This window comes from Meleagris gallopavo, chromosome 5 (assembly GCF_000146605.3).
Source record: "Meleagris gallopavo isolate NT-WF06-2002-E0010 breed Aviagen turkey brand Nicholas breeding stock chromosome 5, Turkey_5.1, whole genome shotgun sequence".
Lineage (NCBI taxonomy): Eukaryota > Metazoa > Chordata > Aves > Galliformes > Phasianidae > Meleagris > Meleagris gallopavo.
The window spans coordinates 15,913,869-15,929,476 of NC_015015.2; the positions used below are offsets into that span (position 1 = coordinate 15,913,869).

Here is a 15,608-nt window from a genome sequence, read left to right on the forward strand (position 1 = left end):
ACATTCCCAAATGAAGTCTTGAGTGGCTTTTCCTTCTAGGTAATTTCACTGAATCACAGAATGGCTGGGGTTGGAAGGGACATTAAAGCCCACCCAGTTCCACCATGGGCTGGTTGCCACCCACCAAACCAGGGTCCCACCCAACATGGCTTTGAGCAGCTCCATAGACAGAGACCTTCCAGACAGCTTGAGCCAGGGCCTCATCATACTCACGCTGAAGGTCTTCCTAATATCTGAATCTCCCCTCTTTCATTTTAAAGCCATTACCCCTGGGTTCTATCTCTACACCCCCTGATAAAGAGTCCCTTCCCAGCTTCCCTGTAGGCTCACTTTCGGTACTGCGAGGCTGCTATAAGTTCTCCCCAGAGCCTTCTCTAGACTAGACCCCAGCTCTCTCAGCCTCTTCACAAAGCTCATCAATCCCAGCTGCTGGGCAGACTAGAGTCCAGTGGGAACACAGCTGCATTTGATGCTTAAGTTACCCTTTGGCCCTCCCCAAGCCCCACTGAACACAGTCACCTCAGCATTAGAGTCAATCACAGCTCAGCGAGGGGAGGAAGCTGAGATGTCCACTGAGAAAACAAGTTATTCCTGCGCTGGCTCAGAAGAGTATTTTGCTGCAGCCCAACTTGACCTTCCTTTTGGCAACTGAGCATGCATGCACACACGCACACACACACACACACACCCCTCAGCCAACCTAGAACTGCAGCCAGACCTTTCAGGAGGCCAACAGCAAGTGTTTATTTTTCCTTCATTAAAGGTGCAACCATCCTGTTGTTAACGGAGTGACTTCATATTAATTTTCAAATTGTTCTCAATGCTTTGTTTTAAATGTAGGACAACCTCATACAATGCATTTCTCCAATTCCTTGTATCTCAAAGTGCTTTACAAAATGACATTGAGGGGAAACAATCTCCCAAACCACCTCCTACACACAGATCATCCCATCCCCAGTGCTATAATGTAGCCACATCTGTTCTGCAATGTAGCAGCCAATGGCACAGGATGACATGTAAAGATGAAAAGGTCAGAGGGAGCAGAAACAAGGACAAATGCCAGGGATAGAACTGACCTGAAATCTGCAGCTGAGGGAAAGACATTTCTATTTTCTCCATGGCAAAAGCTGATGTCTAATTGACACAGGTCTGCAGATGCCAATAAACCAGATTCAGATTCTTACCCAAACATGTATTTTCCAGGCTTTTACTCCACATTTGAAATACATTGCTTCAGTGAAGAGCAGCTGATGCATGCACTCATCCAGTTGAGGTGACGAGAGACACTTAGTGGTAGGGGTAAAAGCAGAACTAAGATGCTAACAAGTGAGGCCTGCAGGCCAGCCATGTCTGAGCTGGACTCAGTTCTTCCCTCTCCTGGACAAAACCATAGTAGCTCAGTTTTCTTACAGCAAAGGCAGAAAGTTCCCACTGTGGCATAGGATGGAACCTAATGGAGTAGGTGGTGACTGAGGAAGGGCTACATCAGCTACAACACTGTTAGTTCAGTTCTGTACAGACAAGCCTGAGCTACAGCTGGCCTCCACTTTCCAAAAACTGTAGTGATATCCTTCCCAGCACGTTTTGAAGCATACAGCCACATCTCTCGCATTTGTGCAAAAATACCTCAAGTTTCCTCATTGGGTATGGTAGCCTGAGAGATACTGGGTTTTCCAAATGGACATGCATCTGTAAGTCTAGTGTTAGAGCAGAGAGGGAATCTCTTGGCCTCAAGGCTGTGCCCAACATGAGCATGTTCCTTCTGGACATAAAGAACCTGGCCTGGGACTACGGTTTCCATCTAAACAGCGTGAACAATACCCAAATCTACCCTCAGAGTAGGAACAAAACAAAGGCATTTGTTTGTGGGTGAGGTTTGTATCTAGGAGTACCACCAGAGACTTCCACCAAGAATGTGCACATGGTAACATACTAACAAGGCCTGCATCTGCCTATGTCAGCAACATCAGATTCTCAAGGCTGGGAGAAAACATCCAGCACTGAGTGCAGCCAAGCTGTGACCAGCTGCAAATTATGCAATTTCCCTACTTGCTTCCTTCTCCCAGAGGTCCCAGGTGCAGAGTTCTGGCCTCAGCCCCCGTTGCTCTCCCCGGCTGGATTACAAGCACCCAGCACCAAATTCCAAGCTGAAAACAGAAACCAAACCCTCCTGTGACTCAGCTGGAAGAAAGATTCTCTTGCAGGCTTCAGCACCCTCCACCCCAAAGAATGAGTACAACAGACAGACAGACTGCCAGCATCTGTCCTGAAAGACTTGCTTACTAAGAAGGGAGCCCAGGACTCCTGCTTTGCACAGGGCTGGCCTCAGACTAAGCTAAAGCAGACTGTATATAAAAACAAAAGTTTAAAAATAATGGATATACACTGCATATCTCCATAAAGGACAGTCTGTAGACAATCACTCCTGAGCAGCCAGGACCAGCCCAGCTCTCAGAGGGTAGCTTGGCAGCTGCATTCCAGTCACAGTGGGAGGAATGGGAACAGCCGAAGGTACAACTTGTGCTTTTTGCTCCATGATCAGCATCAGACATAGGGAGGGAGAGGAGAGAGCAAGGCCACTGCTGGAGAGGTACTTCATTCATCTGTTTGGCAGACCACAACTGATGAGTCCTTCGTACAGGAGCAGTTTCCTTCCAAGCTCAGGCTGCTGCTTACATCTCACTGGGATAAAACCCAAGTTTGGCCAGAGACATCTCCCTCCGGAGTCGCATCACTTCCCAGTACATCAGTTCCACTGAAAAGTAAAAAAGGAATAGGGAAGAAAAATGAAAAAGCAGGAAAAAATAAAAATAATAAAATATCAGTAAACGAGGCACAGTTAGACCCCACTTCATATTACACTATGCTTTCAGTGCAGCCTGACAAAGCTCACCCCTAAATTGAGAGAAACAGATATGCTGGAGGGCCCAGCAGGACTGGCCCAGCAGATCACCCCTTTACTGGCTCTGCCTCAGGATATAGCTACCAAGAAACTGCTGAGCAAGGAATGGCTGAAGCCATTCCTCCTGCTCACATCTCTTCTTTGCCATTTAACTATTTCTCAAAGATCCAGTGAGTTCAGGGTATCCCAAGCTGGATACTCCTGTCATGCTGAGTAAGGCCTCAGAATTTTTCCCACTGGCCCATCAAAGGCCCCACTTCACCCAGCTGCTACCCCCTCTTACCATCTTGCCTCACCAGGCCTTGCTGGATATAGCGAATGTATGTGAAGAAGTTGCACACTGCTGTGATCTGAGGGATAGAGGAAAGAAGAAGGAAAGAAAAAAAAAAAAGGTGTCAGCTACAGAACTGGAGCACTCCTGGTGCTCAGCACCTGAGAAATGGTACTACATATGACCAGATACAATGAGATAAGAAAGCTGTTAACCTAAGTTCCAGGTATCTGCAATACCATCCCAGGATATTGCACTACCCACAACATACACAGCATGAGACAGAAGTAGACACTACTGAATGTGCTAAAGTCCACCAGCCAGCATTTAAAGAGCAAAAAAATCACATTGTTTTATAAAGGAGAATTAAAAATCAATACAAATCAAATTCCTATAATTAATCAGACCATGGAAGTGAATACATAGCAGACAGACAGCCTGAAAGAGCACAACCGCAGCACAAGGGCCTGAGACAGGTCTGGAGATCTCCGCTCTACCACTCTGAACGAGAGCCACCCTAATGATGAGAACAAACTCAAGCTCCATAGGTCTCTGTCAGTTTGAGTGCTGGCCCAAGAGTTCTTCCATCTCAGAGCCTAGAACAGTCCTGGGAAAGGTGGAATACTCACTCTGGCCCTACAGGATGGTGAAATGTAATAGTAATTCCCAGAATCCCCCAGCATGATGCGGTGTTTGCAGGTCCTGGGGAGGCCACTTAGGGCACACTTCCTGCAGGCAGAGAGAAAGAAAAAAAAAAAAAACAACAAGATACAGGCTATAAACGCCCTCAGGCAGTGGAAAAAAAAAAAAAAAACAACAGATCAGGCTATAAAGCAACCTCATGGCACAGCAGTGTAGATCCTCAGGAGATAAAAGGCAGAGCTCAGAAGTAAGACCTGTGTCAGTGAGCATTAAGAAAAAGAAAAACAAACCAAATGCAGCTGATAGTTAGCCTTCTAACCCTAGAAAGATTCCATAAATAGCGAGTTTAGGAGACCTTAAGCTAAAAATCTCGTACCATGAATTATCCTATGCTCAAGCAAACCAAGGCATTACCCTTGGCAGATCCACAGAAAGAGGTGAAGACAAAGCAGACTATAACTCATGTCCTCTGGGCTCTGCACATCTACACCATGCAAGATTTTTGCTGAAGGAGAATTCTGTCCAGATGTCTCAGTTTTCCTGGTGGGATACACAGATGCCAGCTGTGGACCAAATCTGGTTTCAAAACAGATATTCCAGTGTTTAAGCATAATCGTCCCCCCTACTGGCAAGACACTGAACTTCATCCAAACTTGTCACCTTTCTTCAATACCCTCCAACACGGCACACAAGGTGTTCTCGTGGTGTCCCTAGTTGGACTTAACACACCACACAACTGGGAAATGTACAACTCTGCCACATCACAGGAAAACACACCCAAGGGAAGCTGCTAACCTGGCAAGTGTTAACATTTAAAATGAAATACAATCTCCTCTGAGCTACAAGTGGAAGCTAACAGGTATTCCATAGGGCTTAAAGCTTTTGTGTCACACTTTCTCACCACCACCAAGCACAATCCCCATTGTCTCATTCTGAGAACTGAAAACAAGCTGCAGCGCAGCTTGGCTCTTCTTCCTTATTTCAGACTTGAAAGCCAACTGGAATAACTTTGTGCTGACTTCAGGAGGTTTTGGATACAGTTTCAGGTCCCTAAGAACAAGCCAATCCCTTCCTGTGCTAGCATGGAAAAGTTCAGCCTCTCTGCTGTAGAGATTTCAGACACAGCAATAAAAAAAAAGCACTCTTTTCAAGACAGCATGGCTCTCAGAAAGATGACGAAAAGATGTGATCAGCGAGGGCCTCTATTTTTTTGCCACTTCCTTCCACTATTGTGAAGATGAACGGTTCCCAGTACCAGCCAGCAGCCGGCCCTTCACCATCACTTAGCAGTAAAGCAGAATTTGTTGCTGCGCTGCCATTACCATGGCTCCTCAGAGATCTAACGCCCGCATGGCTGGAAGAGGGACATCATTCCTCATCTTCGCAAGTTACTCTGGGAGCCGTGAAAGATGACAACATGCAAAGGAGCACATGTTCCAAAAAGCTTCTGCGAATGCCTTGGTGCTTGCTTTCCTCTGCCATCAAGCTCAGCTGCTGCCTGCCTAGACTCCTGAAAGCACTGCAGTGAACTCTGTACCATAGGGTGAAAGGGACTCAAGCTTCTTTCTGCTCCACAGCACAACCAAAGGTGCCACAAAACCTTGCATTTTTCATCCAGGGAACAAATCAAATCCATTTATTACCAAGAGAAAGATTCCTTAACATCTGGTCTGGGTGGAAATTAAACAGAGCTAAAGAGCTTGGTTAGTTCAGCTCCAGCCTCAAAGATGCTAAATCACACTGAACTAGTAACTTGTTAACTGATTAGCCACCCCTGACCACCTACTAATAAATACTTTACAATCTGTGATTGGAACACACTATGAAGAGGGAAAAAAAAAAATCAAAAGAGATCCAGCAAGGATAAACACAGGATGGGTTGGTCCTGGCAGAGCCCTGACACATGCTGGGGGAACAATTTGTCTAGAGATGAGAGAAAAATGTAGAAGAACGGAGTAGGAAGCCTGCACATGAGCAACATTCATTACAGGAATACCATTGCCTGGAAGGTGCTCTGGTTGAAGGGAAAGGGGAAGAACTTAGGAACCGAGCCTCAACTGAAACTGAATTCAATAACTGAAAGTCCTCTGTGTACTCTGAAAGATGACGCCACTTCTGTCAGCATTCCTCCTCCTTGAAACAATCTAAGCAGTCTGTCACATCAAACACAGTGACAGCATTAAGTGAAGAAGATTATATGTATGCAGCAAGGAGCAAATTCTTCTGACCTAGGCTCAAACCCACCTGGAGCACCAGCAACGTTAGCAATGCAAGGTGAGCTCAGGGGTCACAAGATACAAGAACGTGAGATAATGAAGCTCTGACTTAACCCTTGCACCCTATGTTATGCACAAGCCTTCGGAGAATATTAAAGCAGTTTCTCTCTTAAGGAGGAAAAGGAAGCAAATAAAACTTCTGAACCGAGGGCACTAACGCATTACTAAATTATCTCCCAACCACTCAACTGCAGTATACCCAAGAAGAATTACATCAGCTGGTGAAGATTTCAGAAAGCAAAGCTCAACTACTGCTGATCTTGGGCTAGAAATAAACTCAGCTGAGCCCTGGTACCTGACTGAGCCAACTTCACAAGGCAGTGATAGAAAACAAGCAGCAAAAAGGGGGGACAAGAACAAGAAAGGTTCCTTACTTTGGCCCACCAGAGTCCTCTGCTGACACCTTCACCACAGGTAGCATCTGGGAAGCAACAGGCTCAATGGTGAGTGTATTCTGCTCCACAGCCACTCGCACCAGCTCAGACAGCTGCAGCAAAGAGAAATGACTGCAGATATGGATGTGCAAAGGTCACCTCCCTAAAGGTGCACCTTTGTGTCACCAGACTGTGCAGTTTCTGTCCTCAGTTTCCAGCACTCACCTCCTGCTTAGTAAAGTCCAGACAAGGTCCTACATCTTCTCGGTAAATTCTGTCCAGGAAGGAGCAGGATTTATCCAAAGTTGGAGATTCCTTCCAGGACTGGAACTCGGCAAATAAAATGGAATCAATCTGCAGAAAATGTCCAAGAAAAGAAGGAAGACAGAAGGTAGGTAGAGGGAGAGATACCAGGTCTGAAGATAACTGTTACTGCACAGGCTCTCTAACTATACAACATCTACTTTGGTATCTAGAAAGGTTCAGATATCACAGAAGTGTCTGAGGAATGCTGGCTCTCTCCAAGGATCTTTTGTCTCACACCCATTTTCATTTCTGTGCCAGACCCATCCAACCAAGGTGGGCATATTCTGCCAGAAATCTGCAGAGATTCATCTCTCCCATCTTTGTCCAGGACAGGGCTGTGCCACTGCTGAAGGAAAGTCACCACACAACTGCTGAACAGAGCAAGTGCCCATGGCAGAAACAATGAGAGCAGCTGAACGGCAAAGCATAGTGGTAATGACACCCAGGACACAGAACACTTTTCTTAAGAAAGAATCGCTATAGAAAAGGATGAATTGGAGGGGAAAAAAAAAAAAAGCTATTAATATCAGCAGGACTACATTCAGTGAGACCAAATAACAGAGTATGCCAGCCCTTTAAAGGCCATTCCAACTCAGAACTCTGGTGTCTGGGGAGTTGAGGAGGTAATGGGAATTCTGGGCAATCACACTGGCATGCAGGGACAAGTGGAATGTCAAACCCAGAGTGGGAATAGCTTTCTCGATCACAATGCTTGCTCATGGCCTTTTACAGATGGGCTTGCAAGACTTATCACTCCTCAGCAACTCAGGGACTCAAGGACAGAGCTTGCATCCCTTGACTAGCAGGAAGGATGATCCCTCCTATACTGCTTGACTGGAAATACTTCAGTGCTGGAGACTCTGTAACAGTCATTTAAACCCCAGGCCGACAGGGCAGCTGTTTAAAAGGCCAGCAAATCCTGTTGAAGATGCTGAGAGGAGAAACAGAACTACAAAGACATGCCAAACAATACAAAAAGCATGAAGGAATGAAACGGAAGGAGGTCTGAGATCTAGCACACTTGCTGTATGCTATGGGGACTGCTCACCTCGCACCAGCAGACAGCTTCAGAGCCACAACATGGAAAAATAAATTCAGGAAAACAAACAAAACAAAAATGGAGGTTAGCATAAAAGGAAGCTAGAACTGAAAGGCTGAAAGTGTGAGAGTCAGATGGGTCCCACCCCTCTCTAGAACTGTCCAGTAGTTACCTGCCGCAAGGGTGAGGAAGCATCTGCCCCCAATGCCTGCCAGCCTGGCTCATAGGTGAAGTGGATAGCCTTCCCAGGGATGATACAAAGGAGCAGAGAGAGGAAAGCAGGCACCCCAGACTTTGAGGCAAAAGAAAGAGACAGACAGTGAAGACGTTTAGAGTGACAGGCAAGAAAGAGAGGTAAAAAACCATAACAATACAGAAGATACAGGCAGAGGCTCAAGGCTTTTCTTCCAGGGAACTAAAAGTGATGCTCAAGGCATCACAGGGCCGTAAACTACACCTTTCAACTTCAGTTTGAGGTGCTAAAATGGAACAGAAATGCTGCAACTTCTAGGCACAATTTAGGATGGGACATGTTTTCCACAAAGCACCAAGCTGAATGCCAGGTTCCCTCATACCACCTCTCACATGGGCCAGTAACCAACTTGACAGGAATGGTAACCATTAAGAGAGCGCAGAAAGCATTAGAAGATTAAAATCACTTTTTTCCTAGCACTCAAATTAGCTTCTAGCCAACTAAGTATTTGACTACAACTTCCAGCATATCTGGTTTGCTCTCTGATTGATCAAGAGAAACAAGTACAGCAGGGCTTTGCAGTTACTGAACTAATTTTTCCTTTGGTTTTTCTTTTGGTCATAGCCTTTGCTCCTCTTGCCTGTGAAGAGAGCTAAAGGTGTTAGTGCTATAGCCCTCAGGACAACAGCTACAGCCAATGCAGCCTAAAGCGTTTCATCCAAAGTAGCAACAACAGCACTACACAGAAGTCAGCAAAATAAATCCATTGAAATTGCAAGTGGTGTTGCCAGCACAGTCCTTCTGTTAGGTGAAAGTATTAATTTCACCAGCTGTCCTTCTGCATACACATTCTCTCACAAGCCAAGTGACCAGGTCTCTCCACATGCTCTCAACAATTCTTCATGACAGAAGCCACAGCTCCAAAACAAGTCATCGGGGAAACATACTCCTACACCACATTCACCATATTTTCATTCTCCCTGATCAAGTGCCACAGCCTGTCTCCTTTCTGCTCTTCAGGGTACCTGTGCACACATCTGGCCAATGGGAAGTTCCCAGCCATAAGCTGCTAGCAGAAAAAAAAAAAAAAAGACATTACACTCGTGGTCACAGCAAGTGTAGGTCTGTTGAATGAGGGAATTAAACAGGGTTGGGTTGAAAGATATTCACAAATTCTTTGTAGCCTTGTCTGAACAGTTCCTCCCAGTGAGAAAAGCAAATGTTAAATATATGCTCTGCAGGAGGAGGAAGAACAGTGGCATGCGTAAGAACAGAGAACAAGAGATATTGATAGAAGATGGTGGAGGAGTCTTGGAGCCCAAACCCAGGCTCTGATCATTGAAAGTCAAACCAGTTGAAAAAAGAACAAAAGCAAATCACGTCAGAACAGGTAGCAGACTGAACTGCCAAGATGCATCAGAACAACTGGCTGCTGCTCAGCAACTCCCAACACATCCATTCTCAGCACTGCTAACTCCTGGGTCTGTCCATGCCCTCCGGGGGTCCCTCAGCTCCTTCCTCTAGCACTGTCCTAATGCAGCTTTGAACTTTATTCCCAGAAGTGGAAATCTCCACAAATAGAAACCCTCTAGAGTTTGCCTCAGCACAGTTTAGGGAACAAGCCAGACTACTGCACAGGTTGCTTCCCTCAATCAGAAGCCAAGCAAAACTTCTCAAGCACAGCAACAGCAGTGGCTCCAAGGCTGGTGCAGCGAACGGCCCTCACCCACCTCCTTGCACTCACGACTGACTGGTGCTGGAGTCGCATTCTGGCTGATGGCTGTGACGATTGCACTGCTGGTGCTCTTGTTTCGCCCATGGCCTTTCCTGAAGACGGCTTTAGAAGGGCTCTGGAGCTGAGGGTGTAGCTCCCAGTTTGGAGAGGAAGGTGTGGATGTGATCACAAGCGTCTTCAGAGCTGTTACCTCTGCCTGCAGCATGTCGATCTGAGAGAGACAAGGCAAGGGTCAACAGCACCTTCAGCATCTGCTGAACTTGCTGCACTGCACCCAACACTGTAAGGCCACGGGGAAACAGCTACAAGCCTGCTCATGAAGCCTCATTCTCCTCATTCTCCCAAATGCCCACTGTCAGCCAAAATTTTAAAGAGGAAAACAAGAACTAGCTGGGAATCTATCCCACTGCTCCTCAGTCTATCTTGCCCCAGGCTCTTTTTAGACACAATAACCCAGAAGTAATTTCACTTTCCAAGATGGAACCAATCCAGCAGCCCTGTGATGCACACTCATCAGCTCTTTCCACATGGCCACAACAATTAAACAGCAGATTACTTCTGTTGGTTCCTCTCACAACCTTTTCCCTAAGAGGAGGAGGTGATCAGCAGTATCTGCTAGAGAGGGAGCAGGCACTTCACCCTCCTCTAGCCAACCAACTGGCCATAGCCAGGATGGGCCAGGACTGCACAACCCTGCAAAGAGATCAAGCCACAAAGAGCACAGTTCTCACCTTTCCCCATGCCTCCTTCAGCTGCTTCTCTGACGCCGCCTGTTTTGTGTTTGCTTCTCTCACCATCTTGTGTGCCTCCTGGACCAGAAAGAGTTTTAGTCTGCCTGTGGCAGCCCCATCTCATACAGTCACTGGGGCTGGCCAAAGCTCTGCCATGTCTCATGCTCTGTGCAAGCAAGCAGGAGTAGACATCACTGCCACATCCAATTGTTTTACTCTAACAGATGTGAAGAGCTTTGCCCCCCAGAATTTCCCAGAAAAGGGCTCTCAGTGTCAGGGCCTGGAGTGCATCCCCTTCCCAGGAGCACAGCTGGATAAATGTAAATTTATCTGCTGAGTCCAAGGTTATCTTCTCCAATTGTAAGAAGTGCTGCAAAAAAAGCCAGAAGAAAGAGCCTGCCCCTCTTGCCCTTGGGATATGCTTTATAGCCAAGGTTTTAATGTTGGCACCCACCCATGCTAGATCATAATTGCGTAGTCCAACACTTCTGCGACTGATTCAAATGCACTGGCTTAGCTTCCTGGCATGACTTCAGATGCATGTCACCACTGCAGACTTGCTGGTTCATCGCTGGACTGTTTCTGACCCTGATCACTGTCTCTGGCACATCCAGACTGACCCTGATCACTTCTCATCCAGACTCACTGATCCACATTCTGGTTCCTCATTCAGTCACTGCCCTGCTGCACTTGCCTGAATTGTTACTGTAGTCTGTTCCTACCTCCTCCACGGAGCAGCCAGCCTTCACTGCTCTGAGCACAGCTGCATCACAGCAGCAGGAGCAGTAGCTCAGGTGGGGACTAAACTTAGAAGCGCACCTCACGGAAAGGGGGAGGTGGCTGGTATCAGTCCCAGTGAGACCACTCCACAGCACTGCCTGGAAGCACTCTGCCCAAGGCCACCAGGTGAAGGAGAAAGCCCTCAGCTGAACTTCTCTGAGTTCACCTTACACTCAGCAACAGCCTGTGTTTCACAGGTACAGTTGAGTTCTGGCTTTCCTCACTGTCCAGTCAGATCTACAGATTGAAGTTGTTGGTAAATGGGATCATGGGATCTCATCAGGCTAGAGCTTGACAAGAATCAAATTAACAACATCAAAAAAATTAAACCAAAACAAACAAACAAAAAACCACAACAGATGCTGTTCAGACTACAGAGCAGGCACAGGAGAGGGCCAGGGAGCCATGCTCACCTCCAGCTCCGGGTATCCCCATATCTGGTTTCACTTAGCTTTGCAACCACGGAACCTGCTGTGCTCTTTATGTCACCCCACAGCTGCTAGGAGGGGAAAGGAATGTATGCAAATCCTCCCCAGAAGCAAGCACCAGCCTCTGGGAGGGTCTGCTTGCAGCACTGTGCAGCATTCCAAATGTGAAAGAACAACAGGGACTGAGGAAGCTGTGGGAGGTAACACGAATATGGCTGGAAGTTCAGAGAAAGCCTACCTCAAAAGAACTGGAAGCAAGCTTAGCTTAAGAAATGATGGGAAAAGGAAGAGGGTGGTACCTCAAACAGGCTAGCTGTTAACTCTTCTAGTTCCTGCTCCAGTTGTTCTCTGACTTTTGACAGTCTCTCACATTCTTTGTCCTTCAGCTTCAGCTCCTGTTGAGGAAATTGGAGAGGGGTGCATGAGCTACTGGAAGGCCCCAGCAGTGCTGACACCTGCCTGGCCTTAGCTATGAATCACTCCCTTTCCTCCCTACCCCTGCATGGATCCTGGGCCTGAGATTCCTCACACAGCACTCCATGCCACCAGAAGCATCCCTCCACAAGCTGTAGCAGACTTTTCACACTGGAATTGCTCGCCTATCATTAGGCTCCATATTATAGAATCATCAAGGTTGCAAAGACCGCTAAGATCAATTAGCCTAACAACCAACCCATGCTAGTGACTGCTATAGACCACGTCCCTCAGTGCCTCCAAGCTCAGCCCTTCTCACAGGCTCTGGGCTTTACCTTTTGTGCTTTGTGCAGCTCTTCCTTCAGAAACTCAGAGCCCTTCTCCCGGATCTCTACCGAAGAGCTGCGGAGACGCGAGACGTTGCTCTGCTCAGTGGACTGGCTGTCATCCCCGCTGCCTGCATTCTGGCATCCAGTCTCTGGCTCCTTCTTGCTGCCTTTGGACGGCATTAGTGGTTTCCAGTATCCCACAGCTGGTTGCTCCTGGCCGTCTTCCTCAAAATGGGCCTGGCTGTAGGGAATCAGCACAGTGAAAATTTATGTGGGAGTGATCAGCAAACCTGCCAGGCTGAGAAACAGCCTCAGAGGCAACAGCAAGGCAAGCCAGGTTGGGTTCTCCCAACATTTCAGGGAGGCTGAGCAGTATTGCACTGAACAGGACATTCAGTAGCGAGCTGTGCTGTACCTCCAGGCTCCCAAGAGCACAGGAGCAAAGCAGGGAGGGTGATGGCATACAAAGAAACTGGCTTAGAGGACCTGCTTTGTGTCCCGAAGCAGCACCAGCTCCTCTCCCCACAGGCTGGGCCTGTCTGCCCTGAGCAAAATTTCTAGGGAGGTAAGTCCTAAACAAACCATCTTCTCACAACCAGTTCTTCAAATAGAGACTGAAAGAGCTGAGAAATTTAACTGGAATAAGCTGCCTGTGCACAAACATTGTTATGAGCGTGGTTAAACAAGCCGTTTGCCAGATACCTCATGCTGCCCTCTCTTAAATACAAGCCAACCTCAGGAAGGATATCTGTCAAATTTATTTGCTCTGGGTGTGAACATGCACACATCAGAACAAATGAAGATGGTGAACATCCATCCGTGAGTTTCAGCTCTGAAGTCCCTCACAGTTCAGACAGACCCTAAGCAAACTCTGAAGGCAGAGCAGACATACAAAATTCAGAACTTGGTCATTTCTCTTCTCTTTCTTCTTAAAAGAGCCCAAATATGCATGCAGATATATTCCCTACTGGATTACTTTGCACTTTTGACATGAAATTCTTTCAGAACAGCAACAGAGAGGAGACAGTAGTCCAAAGTAATGAGCTGGGAGGAAATCTTTGCTATGCTGGGATCTTCAATAATCACACCAAGTACAGTCTGAGATGCCTGCACTCCGGGTTAGAAGGGCTAGTTTCTCAACAGCTAAGTACTGTCTCACAATTAGACAATTTTTTACACACAAAACATCAGTAGGCAAAACAAAGTTATAAAACCTCCTGGTTTTACCCTTCCCAAACAGCACATCTCAGACATTTGACTCAGGACAAAGCAGGATAACTAAACACAACTACTCCAGGAGTGCCGTTCTTGAGCATTTTCAGAGAAAAACAGACCACAGCTGGCTTACTTAGTATTCCAGCAAACACTCCATCAGCCTAAGTTCAGGGACACTGCTTCCCAAACCACGGGAGGAACAAGGATTAAAACAGTACAGCTTCCACATTCCACAGCAATACAAAGACCCTGACCCTCTTCACTGCAGATTCAGACTTCAACCCCGCAGGCCAGGAAGAGGCTGGGTAGGTTTTGCAGCTGCTGGAGTGTTACAACAGGAAAACATATGCCTGAATGCCTGTCCACATGGCAGAATGTGTGGTCTGCCTGCTGTCTTCTCCTGCAAAGAAGCACAGGTACCACAGAGAGTGGTGTGAAAGCGCACAGAGGGAAAACTCTTTGACCTTTTGGATGAGTAAGGGCACGGGACCATCCATGATGCCATGCCATGCAAACTGGACAGAACTGGGAAAGGGAAACATGCAGTCAGCGTCATAGATTTTGCTGACCTCTTTGTAGAGCAAGAACAAGTGAGAGAGCATCAGCAGTGCTGGAAGGTAGGAAAGAATTCAGAAGAACTTTCGACTTGACCTGGTTTTACTGAGAAGATCTATCAGGAGCTCATTCTGGTGATAAATGACGTTTGGAAATATAAGAAATAACAGAAAGGAGCACCCTGGGGAGGGAAAAAGACAGACAGCGCTGCCACGCAAAGATAATTCGTCTGAAGCTACTCAGCACACTGGAGCTGTTGATAAAAACACCATATACATATGTGGATGCATAGATCTGAGTGAGCTTCTCATGACCAATGGGAACTCCCATGCATCTACTCTTTTAGGTGCAAGAGAGAGCACGCATGGCGCACACCGCGTGGAGTTCAGATAGCACAGCACTCGCTGTAGTTAGGCTGCTCTCCAGACACATGTGCGTAATCACAGAAAGGTCAAGACGATGTATCGCATCACTTACCTAAAGAGCGACATTGCTATGGAACGAGGAGCTCTCCAAGGGCTTCACTCAGGAAGGGGAGGTATCGAGCAAAGCAACGACCCAATGGAAAGGAATGAAGCCCATCACGGGAAGGTGGAGACTTGATGAAACCAATTCATCCTCGCCACACGAAATCAGGGGAGGTTCTCTGCAATGGATCTGCCACGAAGCAGGGAGAGCATTCCAAACAGAAGCGTTCATTCAATAGTTAAGTCGTATCTCGAACGGCACCGTGGCAGCCCCTCCTGCAGAGATCAGAGGGGCAAACTGCAGCGAGCGCATCATTCGGGGACTCCTGCATCACCCGAGAAGCTCACTAGGAGGGCCCCAGCAGGACCACCCGCTGTACGGCCAGAAAGGGACAAGAAACAGAGCAGGAGGAGAAAACCAAAGTCAGAACCAAACAGCTGCAAAAGAAAGCGAGGGAAAGGGACACCGCAACAGCCAGCTTCGCTCTAAGAGCCCAGCTACTCACACGGATCAGGAAGGGAAAAAAGAGATAACTGTTTCCTCGTGACTCGGGCTCTCAGAGGAAAGTTATCCGTGCAGAAGAGAGGTGTGCTGCTGCCATCGGGAAGAAGGCAGGAAGGCACGGCGGTCCCGCAGGCAGAGCGGTGCCGCCGCTGTCCCGCCGCGCCCCGGCAGCACCCGAGGGAGCGGTGCACCTGCGCCCCAATCTCATGGGCCGCGCTCCTCGGGAGCCGCGTCGTATCCTACCGGTCCCCCAGACGCACGAAAAAGGCAAAAGAGGGGAAAACTAGAGGAGAACCGAAAAAGCCCAGCGCAGCAAGCCAAAAAAAAAAGAAAAAAGAGCCGAGCACAGCACAAACCTTCTCAAGTTGGATTCCGCAGAAAAAGCCAAACAAAAAAAAGTGCAGGGTCGGCAGTTTTCCAGCTTCCTGCCGAGCCGACCCCGCGGT

At 47.5% G+C, this 15,608-nt stretch overlaps 1 protein-coding gene across 4 annotated transcripts; it reads right to left on the minus strand.

The window, feature by feature from the left end:
• Nucleotides 1-719: 719 nt before the first annotated feature.
• RAB3IL1 (RAB3A interacting protein like 1) lies at nt 720-15,602 on the minus strand. Of its 4 annotated transcripts, XM_031553470.1 has the most exons (13): nt 15,519-15,602; nt 14,668-14,933; nt 13,890-14,035; nt 12,427-12,661; nt 11,977-12,072; nt 10,470-10,547; nt 9,734-9,949; nt 7,983-8,102; nt 6,691-6,819; nt 6,466-6,578; nt 3,803-3,902; nt 3,186-3,252; nt 720-2,755 (listed from the first exon to the last, which is right to left on the minus strand). In XM_031553470.1, the coding sequence occupies exons 4-13, from the start codon at nt 12,598-12,600 to the stop codon at nt 2,673-2,675; spliced, it is 1,176 nt and encodes a 391-aa protein (XP_031409330.1). In that variant the 5' UTR covers nt 12,601-12,661; nt 13,890-14,035; nt 14,668-14,933; nt 15,519-15,602; the 3' UTR covers nt 720-2,672. The 4 variants fall into 4 exon arrangements, with proteins under 4 accessions (XP_031409330.1, XP_010709482.1, XP_010709481.1 ...); XM_010711180.2 differs by lacking the exon at nt 13,890-14,035; XM_010711179.3 differs by lacking the exons at nt 13,890-14,035; nt 15,519-15,602 and adding an exon at nt 15,164-15,431.
• Between the last annotated feature and the right edge of the window lie 6 nt (nt 15,603-15,608).